At 40.9% G+C, this 12345-nt stretch overlaps 1 protein-coding gene across 10 annotated transcripts in view; it reads left to right on the top strand.

Moving 5' to 3' along the window:
- The first annotated feature begins 8581 nt into the window (after positions 1-8581).
- LOC134224617 (protein sprint) overlaps positions 8582-12345 on the top strand; it is a 49235-nt gene continuing 45471 nt past the window's right edge. The window contains exons 1-3 of one of the 10 annotated variants that reach the window (XM_062704035.1): positions 8582-8827; positions 11361-11811; positions 11887-12034. In XM_062704035.1, the coding sequence (XP_062560019.1) occupies positions 11372-11811; positions 11887-12034 (588 nt within the window). In that variant the 5' untranslated portion in view covers positions 8582-8827; positions 11361-11371. Of the gene's footprint in view, positions 9017-9167; positions 9288-11194; positions 11812-11886; positions 12035-12345 lie in introns of those variants that run through there. The other 9 variants (XM_062704029.1, XM_062704030.1, XM_062704031.1 and 6 more) reach the window with 9 other exon arrangements.

Here is a 12345-nt window from a genome sequence, read left to right as displayed (position 1 = left end):
ATTCCGTTCATGCATTCCCAAACTGCCCTTTGACGCACGGCTTTATTTCCTCTGCACGCGAGACTCGTGTCGAAGAGAACAAGGGCGTCTCAGCACCGATGGTGGCCTGGTAGATGCAAAACCTACATTTGCCTCGGTGAATATGAAATGATTCCGCGGTAAATCATTGTGTAGTTATCGTCAGTTGATATTGACTGCAAAGTCGCGTTATTTTATTGAAAGTTAATCAATCATTTTCAGAACCACCATTTTACCCTGAAAAAGTTAAGATTTGCTGGAAATTTGCAACCAAGTGCTAAACAGCTAAATGAGGACGAAAAAGCATCCACCAATGATAACCGTCGGCGGTTATGGTTGTTTTCTTATGTAATATTTGACAGTAAGAGCTGGAATGCATATTTTTTTGTTACTCATTTTATTTGCTAATTATCTAATACATGCATTCATCTCTTAGACTAGGTGTTCCCTGTTTTCTTAACACTATCATCCTTATTTGCAATGTTACATTTTCAGTTATTATTAATACATTTTCTGGTTAAATTGAACCATGTAGGAATTACAATGCTTTCAACTTAAACTAAACCTAACCTAATTTATACTAAAAGTACAAGGAGCTAATCGTTGCGATAGAAGATGGCAACGATTTTTGTCTGAAATTGGAAATTATTTCGTTGGACATTTGTAGCAATGTCTCAATATTAGAAATTCTATGAAGTTCATTGGTACTATACCACGGAGGCAACTTCAGAATCATTTTCAAAATTTTATTTTGAATCCTCTGAAGTGCCTTCTTTCTGGTATTGCAGCAACTAGTCCATATTGGCACAGCATACAACATGGCAGGTCTAAAAATTTGTTTGTAAATCAAAAGTTTGTTCTTAAGACAAAGTTTTGATTTTCTGTTTATAAGTGGATATAGACACTTAATATATTTGTAACATTTGGCTTTAATGCCTTCAATGTGACTTTAATTTAAGTTAATTTTTGATCAAGCAGAAGTCTCAAATATTTAGCTTCGCTAGACCAACTAATTGGAACCCCATTCAAAACGCACAAATTTGACCCGACTGATCGAGCGTCTGTCCACCAAGGAGGTGCGGCTCCAACAGCGTCTGTTCTGGCATCCAGCGGCTGAGTATGAAATGCTATCCCCCGGAAGCTAAACCTAAGATGGCAGCCCCATCCCGGTGGATAGGAAACCTTGGTCCAACAGCCTACTGTTCCCGAAACATCAATCCGATAATGAATCAATCAATCCGAGAATCCGATAATGAAAGAATACGGACTGATTTTACGGCGACGACTTATAGCGCGAAACAACGGACACGAATAGGAACATCCCAAGTAACATTTCAAGTTTTATTCCGCTCTAGGAAAGGTTTTCAAGATCAATTTATAAGATCTAACAATAAAACCGAATAATACACGGCAACCTTCGTATGACCTCTATAAGAGTAAGATATTGCCAAGTGGCCCTCTCCAGATTACCACTATAAACCTATCATAAGAGCATTTAGAAACCTTTTTTAAACCACCCGCAAAAAAGGGAATTTGGCTGCGGCAGCTGTCAAAATGTTGCTTTGAAAAAAGAGAAACAAAACTTTGCAGAAAAATAATAAAATGGATTTTTGATGGAAGTTATGTTGATGACAACAAAATAATATTTGCTTTCAGGTTTGTTTTTCGATTTACTGCCATTGAAAATGAGGTGCGCGTCCGATTTCATGGTCAAAGCTGGTGAAAAAAATGGGTTGAACACCAAGCGCCGGCAATATAACGAACCTCAAGGAAACAAATTGAAAATATTTATTACCACATTATCTAAGATATCTGCTAAATTGATTAGTACTTTTACCGAAATTATTAGTAAATAAAAATTTGTTGTCAGAAAAGGCATGATACGCGGTGAAAATTACGTTTAATCATAAATTTCAGTGATATATTTCAATGACTTCGAAATGCATTTCCATTTTCAATATGGCCATCATGGAATTTGATCAGAAAATTTTCGCTTTTTTAAACACCGTCATACACTCTTCGCAATGCAAACATTCTTATGGGAGTAATTCATTTGACCACATTATGACCAAAAATTGGAGCTTTATCCGAGCGTTGAGAATTAGATTTATTACGCTCTTTATCACAACCATAGATCTGTTCATATGGTCAACGGGCATTTGACGTTTGAAGCTTTTTTCAGCAGATTTATGAGAGGTTTATTGATAGCGATAAGAGCGCCAATAAAACTGAGCAATTAGCTTGGTGATTGCTGTCATAAGTCTGCAATAAGAATTAGATAAATCCAAGAAGCATGGAAATTGTTACTTGGGATGGAACGTTTTAACCCTAGCCCAGCAGGGTAAATTGACGCAACTTGCCAATGAGGTACGCTGCATGAAGATTGAGATCCTGGAACTGAGTGAAGTCCGTTGGCCGATGGGACAAGTTCTGCTATACTCTGGTTTACGAGGTGAACACGCTCCCCGGCATCGCGGAGTTGGCTTCTTACTAAGCGCTCAGGCACACTCTGCGCTTATGAAGTGGGAACCTATAAGTGAAAGGATAATCGTTGCCAGATTTGGAAAACGGGTCCGAAACCTTACTGTAATCGAATGTTATGCGCCAACCAATGTTGCCGATCTGAGCATGAGCATGATTGACCGCCCACGGTTGCTACTCCGTTATTGCCAGGCCAGCTGTCATTACACAGAGAACCAATAGATGAAGTTTGAGACTAACAACATCTTCAATGTGTAAGAACTGGTGACCCAAAAATAAGCAATACCAGCGCCGGCCGTGTCCGAATGCAGGTCAATTGAGGAATAGGTAGGAAATTGTTGACGTGATACTCGCTTTGATAGAAGCCGACGAGTCATCTGCACTTCCACGAAAAATCACTGCGGGATGTTGGATATAAGGGGTAGGGAGTGTGGCAGGGTTCGTTTTGGCAAACGATCTACGGTGTTGTGTAAAACATGTGTAAAAGGTCTATCGGGGAAGCAGTCGCTGGAGACTGTCGTGTCCTTAGGAGACATCTGCATCCGAATCAGCCGTCTCCAGCTGCTGCTCGATCTGTCACCTCTCGCATCTAGTGCTCATGACTTTATGCCCTCTTATTTAGTCAATATATTCACTCATACCCCTCTCAATCCCTACAGGTGTATAGCGTGTAGTTTGATTTAAAACAAAAACCAACGAAAAACGCTAAATATTTTAATTAGCGACCTACAAGTGTCCCAAAAACGGTCCCCCGGAAGATTTGAAACATCCGTAAAAATGACCAATTTCAAAAGCTTATCTCAGAGCTTCGCGATTTTTTGGTAACCATCTATTATGGCATATTGTAGGTGCAATAAATACTGAAGTCTTCAGTGACCTCTAAATGCCCCAAGAGCGGTCATCCTGATATTTCGGAAAATCCGTAAAATGGCCAGTTCCAAAAATTCATCCCAGCGCTTCGTGATTTTTTTCGAAACCATTCATACCGGCGACTTGTGTATGTAATCAATAGTGAAAGTGCTCTCAAAACGGTGCTTCGGAAGATTCTGAACATCCAGAAAAATGATCAATTGCAAAAGTTCATCCCAGAGATTCGCATTATTTCGTAATCATCCATCCTGACGTATAATGGATGCAATCAGTAGTGAAAGTCTTCCGTTATCCCAAAAAGCTCCAGAAACGGTCATCCGAAAGATCCGGACCAGTAAAAGTAAAAAGAGCCAATTTCAAAAATACATCTCAGAGCTTCGTAATTTCATCATAACCGAATTGCTTGTGCAATCAATTGTGCAAGTCTTGTGGGTCGCAGAAGAAGCGAATGCTCCCGAAAGTGGCCGATACCAAAAAGTCATTCCAGAGCATTGCTATTTTATTCGTAACCATCCATACGGGAAAATTGTGTACGCAATAAATTGTTTAAGTCTTCTGAGATGACCACAAACGACCCTCCGGTAAATCCGAAACATCCGTAAAAGTAGCCAAATTTTAGAAACTGTTTGTACCAGCGAATTGATTATGCAATCAATAGTGACCCGAAATGACCACAACCCGGCCTCAGGAAACCCGAAACATCCGTAAAATAGGTTAATCCTAAAAGTTGATCCCAGAGCTGAGCATTTTTGTTAGCATTCATGTAGTAACGGTGAATTATATGTGGAGTAAATAGTGAAAGTCCTCTGTGACCTACCAAAAGTTAATCAAAATCGTTTTTTTTAGAAAACATTGTTAACGGCATGTTACGTCTGTAATCGACAGCAAAAGTCGACAAATCGGTTCTCCGGGAAATTTGGGACATCCGCTAAAATGATTGATTCCAGAAGTTTATCCCAGAGCTCCACATTTTATTTCGAAACCATCCATAGCGGGGAAGTGATTGTGCAATCAATAGTGAGAATTTTCTGTGACGTCTGAATGTCCACAAAATCGTCCTCTGGCAGATCAGGAATCAGTGAAAATGGTCAATTCCAAAAGTTCATCCCACAGCTTTGCTAATTTTCGCTTTCATTCATATGGGTGAATTATGTATGCAATCAATAGCGAAAATCCTTCGTGTTATGCAATAACAATAATAAAAGTCGAGAAAAGTACGAAATACAGAAGATTGCCTTACTACGTATCTGGTACAAACTCAAAGGTACAAAATCGTCTAATGTAAAAACTCGTCTCGTCTAAGTAAAAACATTCCACTGATAGCTCAAAATATTTTTTTTTATGAATAATAATAAAAATTCCTTCATAAAATCTGGAACATCCGTAAAAGAGGCCAATTCCAACAGTTAGCGTAATAGATCATCATTAGCTAGCGACGGCTGCATGACGGCGTTCCTCCTTAAATTCCTCCGAAGCTCCACTGGAATTTCTTCAAGAACTTCCACTGGAAGTTCGTCCACAAGCTCCTCCGGTAATCCCTTCGGAAGTTCATCATGTAATCCCTCGAAAAGTTTCTAAAGGCATTCCTCTAGAAGTTCTTCTGAAAATTCTGAGAGTGCCTCCGCGAATTCCTCTAGAAGTTCATCAAGTAATTCCTCGTGGAGCTGCTCCGGGAACTCCTCCGAAAGTTCTTCCGGAAGTTCCTCCGTGAATTCTTTTTGGAATAGGCCAAATCCACGAATGTTCCGGATCTTCCGGAGTACCATTACCGTACAGTACCGAAGACTTTTATTATTGATTAGAAACAGAATTCGTCTGAATAGGTGGTTACGAAAAAATCGCAATGCTCTGAGATAAACTTTTGGAATAGACCACTTTTACGAATGAACCGGATCTCCCGGAGAACCGTCTCTTGAGCACTTGGAAGTCACAGAAGACTTTCCCTATTAATTTGCCAGAATGGAAGTATACGAAAAAAAATCGCTGTGCTGAACTTTTGGAATTGGCCACTTTTACGGATTTAACGAAACAAATATATTCGAGAGTTGAAACAACTACCGCGTATGTGAATATGTACATTATGCGGAAGATATTGCGTCCAATTTGGGAATTTCGAGCTCATTCAGGTTGCGAAGGCCGACGGAGGTCCTTCGTAGCTTATCCCCGGAATATAGGCAATTAACTTTGATTGAACTATCGCGTATGGTTAATTCAACCCTATTTATGGTATCAACCAAAAATATTGGTATTCATAAATCAATGCAAGAATATTGCTTGTTTGAAGCAGAATCAGGTTGATTCTACCACATTTTTTCTCCGTGTAGGCCAAAACTAGTCTCATCGTAAATCATTTGGGTGATATAGCCATATGGCCAAGAATGTGCCATTTAGCCTAACGTGGTGACAGTTTTGTCCATATGACCATATGGCAAACGACATTTTCGGCCAAATGCCATTTTCTGACAAATGTTCTTCTGGGGAAAAACAACTTTTTCGGCCAAATTATCAGTTCGACCGCATGTCGCTTTCAGTCGAATGACATTCGGCCAAACCGTTTTCGACCTTATAACCGTTTCGCCCAAATGGAAATTGGCTAGATAACTCTCGCCTTTTATTCGGCCAAGTGTCATTTGAAAAAAGGCTGTCCACCGAATGATTTTCGTTAATCGACGAGAGGGACCGAAAGGCATCAAACCCACCTGGCCGACACAGCCCTGTCAAACTACCATTTCGTCCAAATGAAATTTTCGACCAGGACCTATCGGCCGAACGATTATTTTGGACAAACAACCTGTTAGGGCATACGACTTTTTCAGCCAAATTACCAGTTTAGTCGTACCACTAAACCATTTTCTACCAAAAAAACCGTTTCGGCCAAATGTAGTTTGACTAGATAATATTGAAATACGCCATTTGATGGCTATTGTGACTTAAAAAATTGAAAAATTAAAAAGTAATAACAGTTTTATTGGATTTTTAAGTCATATTTGATTTAATTGCTACTTGACAACGTGCAAAGTTTTTTTTCTTTATTTAAGTGATTTTTTAATTTTAAAATTAAGTTCATCACTAGGGACGAGCAAAGTTCAAAGTACAAGTAATGAGCTTCAGATTATACCTGAACTGTAAAGTTGTAAGTGAATGAAAGGAATGTTTCATCAAAAACCATATCCTACTATGCAAGGTAGAAATCAATCACCCATCACAAGCAGTACTGGAATTTCTCATTGTCACACGATGTTTACATATCTGCCCCTTTCAATATCTATAGAAACGCGAAGGATGAATGGCATGCTACAAAAATCTCAGAAACAATTTGTTCCGTGACAGGGCATGAAAGTGTGCAATATCTGCTTTATTTTTGTATTTATTACCACTTTCAACTCGGTCAAAGAGGTATGATTAATTTATCAAGGGGCCCTCCTTAGTCGTGCGGTAAGACGCGCGGCTACAATGCAAGACCATGCTGAGCGTGGCTGGGTTCGATTCCCGGTGCCGGTCTAGGCAGTTTTCGGATTGGAAATTGTCTCGACTTCCCTGGGCGTAAAAGTATCATTGTGTTAGACTCATGATATACGAATGTAAAAATGGTAACCTGGCTTAGAAACCTCGCAGTTAATAACTGTGGAAGTGCTTAATGAACACTGAGCTGCGAGGCGGCTCTGTCCCAGTGTGGGGATGTAATGCCAATAAGAAGAACAAGAAGAAGAAGATTAATTTATCGACTAGCCACTATTCTTCGCCTGTATCTATTGAAATAACTTAGAATTTTTGTTTTTTTAAGCACTACATTCTTTCATTCATGTGAAATTGATCAAAGAACCCACGGTTCTTTCATTTGGTTGCCTGATATAGAAAAGGCGCTTTGCTCTCTGTTTTATGACGATCACGACCTTTTCCAGTACTGATCACAAGAAGTTGATGAACCAATGCACCATGCGTCTCCATATGCTCCATCGAACATTTTCAAAACTTGTTGGCATAAAAATCAATAAATCTCACAAAGTAATGGAATTACGAACTTGGTTTCTTCGACAAAGTTTTTCAGGAGAACTTTTGCTACAAATCTCGCGAAAACGTATACCTTGCATGTTGTAGAGTGGAAAAAATAAATTTTTCATCTCACTTTTAGGGGGATTGATCATAAGGCTGAATACCCCCAAAGAAGCGCGACGACTTATTGATAAAATGTCTCGAAGACACCATAACGCTAAATCACATAATAAAGTTACTATTAAATAAACGCGCTACAAGAACACTATTTTTGCCACTGCAGTGCCAGTGGCTAAATGGTATTTGGCTAGACACCGAAAACGCCCGCCAACCAAAATTATGACAAACGCCGCCGCCGACCATTTGCGGATCGGCGCACATCTCTAATGGTGGTCACAACCGTCATAACCCATGCACTCCCTTCCAAGCTTTAGAATTATTAGAACAAAATTTATATTTTCAGCAACAAAAAAATGGCTCGATTATCCGGAGGGTTTCATTATCCGGAGTGAATTTTTTCAACACTCTGGATAATCGAGTTCGCCCTGTTTTTTCAGCTTCCGAAAATTATTTAATTTGCAAAAACTGCGGAGGAGATTGATAGGGGAAAACAGTGCAAAACGCACGCACGGGGAAAATGGCCTAACTCATAAAATCACTCATATGATCTTATGTATGTCATTTCTGAACGAATATTACCATCGTTCAGTCCGCTAAAATAAACAAACAACCATGCGTTCACCATTATTTTACATGCAATTGAGTCATATCACATCTCCATTCCATGCCCATTTTTAAATGATATTTTAAATGCGTTAGAGAGTCATAAAGGAGTGCATATTGGACTGTTATACCCTAATCGGATTCAGATGTCTTGGACGTGGACGAGAACATTAAGCGGTCTTAATTGTTGTGTAGGAGTTATCAAGCCTGTCTTTAGAGTAAGAGGGTGTGGGTTTGAGTCCCACCAAGACACGTTGTTTCTTTTTCGAAAATTTATTATCTTTTTGTCCATTTAATTATTAGTTTTGTTTTTTAGGTGTGTATATCATAATAGCAATCAAAATAAATATTCGTTGGAGCACAAAAATCTTAAATTTCACCTGAAACATCACGCAGAAGAACTAACTTTCGAGCATCTCTACCTCCATTCACCAACACGCAAATATAATTCGAATCCGTTGCACAGGGCTCTCTCGTACAGTATCCATCCCACTGATATTGTCCGTGTGTACAAAGTAAGGGAACGTGTTCACCGCCTTCCGTATGCAATGGTCGTGGTGTGTACATTCCAATTGGATCGTGCGCCGTCGTCCGAAACACAACAAGCTCCGCGGTTTGCCTTGGCTCACTAAGGCTGTGTGTAGGCCCATCTCGTCGGATCCATGCGAGGTTTAGTTGCAATTGGATTTCGACACGGTTCGCACTAAAGCTTAAACCGTGTCTCTTCGCGTGGATACAGAAGGTGAAGAACTTTCACTCTGGTGGGTTGGTTGGTCCCTACATGGGCCCCATCTCCGACTCGCAGGGTTGTCCGGGTTGGTCGATATTGGCGTACGTGCTGTCGTGGCTTGTGCGGTATCCGGTTGCGGTTGCGGTACTTAGGACGTGGCCGCGGTCACCTAATCTAAGCAGGTGTTCTATTTTTAGGGCCGTGAGTGAAACATGGCACTTGTGAGGAATTTGTCTCTCAGCTAGATGACAATTAACGATGGGCTATCCGAAGGAGTTTTGTGAATCACGCACATCGAAGACGGGTGAACGGAATAATCAGCAGTGTTAGTGCCAATCGCAGCGAGCAGAGATCCATCAAATCAAGTGTTTGTGTGTATCGTATTTTGGGGCTTTGTGGCAATGGATCGCAGACCCATTAAGTGAAACGCGATAGTGGAGAAATATGCCACGGTGGTTGAATTTAGTAAAAGGTGCAAAATTGTCGAGTTCATTGACATGACGGTGAAAAACGCACAAGTCTGGGAAGATAAATCAAAGTTGCAGCAGGGCCAGTGATACCACGATACAACCAGACCATGTGCGAATGTGTGCTGCCTTAAAATAACAAACAAAACATATTTCCCACCCACACAGTGCCAGCCAGAACGAAGAAAGCATTGCACTGACTGAAGTGTTCTACCCACCCAACGGCAGTGGGCGCGCACACACTGCCACACTCGTTGAGAGTCGTCTTTCTTGCTATGTTGCTTTTCCTCGATTCAGCATAAAACGGTCGCTAGCGTGCGTAGGAAAATAAGGGAATTGTGGGAAAGGAATAGATGTTAGCAAATAATGATATCAAATATTGAACCAAAAACTAGCGAAGGTTGAAGAGTAACGAAGGATTTTGTCAGTAAAGATAAGGCAAATAAACGGTGGTTGCAGTGTGATATCAGGATCGGGTGGTATAAGCTTGACACGAAGTAGCTCGTACCGTAATTCTGGGGCTAATTGATTACTTTGGCATCAAGTTGTATTTACCATCAGCAATGCTTCCATTGATTCATATGCGGCCTACAAAAAACATCGTGGTCAAGCAACCCATAGGTTGAAATGTTTCTTACTTTTGGAATATTCAACTGATAAGGACAAGTTTTGCTGATTTGGAATCGGGAGTTTCGATCGTTGTTATTTTTGGAATGTCTGGAATAAACGTAAAAAGGATAACATTTTTAATAATAATTCAAAATTCGTGACCAGTACAATCTTTTTATCCAATTGGACAATAAATAATAAATATGTATTGAAACGGTTTACAGAGAATTCAGATCGACAGGACCAGGTTTTACAGAATAAGCGACAGTAATTAAAAAAGGAATTGATTTTTGCTCTGATAAACTGTACGACTATTCCACGATTTGGCACAATCTTACGAAATAATTGATCCTTGGCGGGAAATTTTCAAAAAACTGGATTAGCTCGCAATGAATTAAGTGTTGAAAATTTACTTAAAGATTTACATTGCTCTATGAATTGAACTGTGTACAAGTATAAAGACATATTCTCTATCTTCAAATGAAGAGCAGTCGTGGTTTGTAAAAATATATGTACAGTTGTTTCTTTGAGTGTTAAATTCTTAAGCCAATTTCAGTATTTGATCAATTATTCCCACATAGATTAAAAGGTTTCCCACATTGATTTGCAGCTTCATAGAATTATAATTTTGAAAATAAGTTAATTATTTTCACACATTGCTATGTCATCCAGCCCCCATATTTCTACGCACGCTCGCGACACCATAAAATGTTGCAATTGTTTCCTTGGTGATTTCGGGCCTCTCGGTGGGATGAAGCGAGAGACCCACCACCCGACCCGCCTGCCGAGGAGGGTCGCGCGGCATGGACCGTCATCCGTCTACTAATGCTTTAATATTTAATGTTATGACTGCTTTTCGGCACCCGTAAATATCGATCGACCGTTGTTGCTGCCACTCACCGTCCATTAGTGATGGGATGAAATGGATCACCGCAAAGCTTCTCCGTCGGTCACGTTCCGTGTCGCGCCGCAATATAGCGAAGCAAATTGGTCTGCGTTGGGTGGCGGAATCCCCATTCGTTGAAAGTACTGAGAAGAAAATATGATTCATTATGTGCCGTGCGAAGCTGGGGCCGTGTGATGGGTGCGGGAGTGAAAACAAATCGGAAAGAAAGAAATCTTGAGTGTGGTACAGTGGATGCTTTTACTCCGCTAGATGTGCGTGATTTGCCTTCCCGAGTTTTAGCATCCATCGGTGGCACCCGCGCGGAGATTGAAATGCATGATTTAGTGCAGAATCAGAGCGTATCGAGTCATCGCTGCGCTGCAAAATCGCTCAATCTAGTTATCGTTTGCTTTCCAGAGAGTTAGTTGCTGCAGCAACAGCAGCGAAGGCCGCCTATGTTGGCATGCGGGGAATGTGCTTTTGAAAAGACTAAAAGACGATCGCGACGAGTGTGGGATTAGTCTTTTTTGTTAAATTAAGTCAAACAGTGGAGAGTAAGCCAGAGATTAACAACTACACACAGCAGGCTTAGCAATGCAGGACAGTGTTAACGTGTTGAACGACGATGGTGATGATGGTTCTAATCCGAAGGAAGCGAGAAATGGCACCGATATCGATCTGATGAACAACGCGAATGCGAACAGTTTCCGGGAGAAAATCAGCGAGTGCATACGCAGTAAAGGCTTAGGCGCCCCATTTGCCAGTGATAGAAACGTTCGACCCGCTTCCTTGCCAATTAAAAAGTGTTTCAATTACAGCGACGATGGTGCTGGTGTTGGTAGTAGCAAAGTGGACACACAAGGCGAAGCACTACTAAGCGCATCGCAGTCGCGAGCAGAGGCGACATTCCTCAGCCCAAGTGAAGGCCAATTTTGGAAACGCTATGCGGAGGTGTCAAAGTTCACGAAAGACAATAGCAACGGCAACAGCAACAACGGTGGCGGGGTGGATTCTGCCGCGAAGAACCGTCGAAGGTAATTCCGTCATGGCCTGCTGCGAGAATGAATCATTCCTTCCGACTGACGAAGCATTGTTGCACTGTATTTCAGATCGGATACGTCGTTTATGCTTGCGAAGCAGCGATTATCGTCTTTTGGCGTAGGAGAGCATGCGACGACAAATGCCGAGACAATGGATGATGATTTAGCGCCGCTCTTACCCAGCAAGCGTGAATTGTCGCAGGAGGACATCTATCAAGTAAGTTCGCTGTTCGCCTCGAGGCGTGGAATTTCGCTTCCTAATGGGGGCTAAACGACGGGGACATCTGGTGCGAGGGATTCGCATGGAAGTGGAATGAGGGTGATTACAATTAAGCTAATCTTGTTTTGAAAAAAAAAGGTCGCACGCTAATCCAATCATCGTGGCTTATTTGCGAAGAATGGTATCGCGGTACGATGTCTGTTATAACTCAAACACGAATGGAAACCTTTAAATACTTGAGATAAACGAAGTTTCGGAAAAAATAGTACATGTTAACCTCTGTTACTTATGTACATTTAACTTGGTAC

Source organism: Armigeres subalbatus, chromosome 3 (genome assembly GCF_024139115.2).
Source record: "Armigeres subalbatus isolate Guangzhou_Male chromosome 3, GZ_Asu_2, whole genome shotgun sequence".
In the NCBI taxonomy this organism is placed as follows: Eukaryota; Metazoa; Arthropoda; class Insecta; order Diptera; family Culicidae; genus Armigeres; species Armigeres subalbatus.
This window is presented reverse-complemented; position numbering and strand designations above follow the sequence as displayed.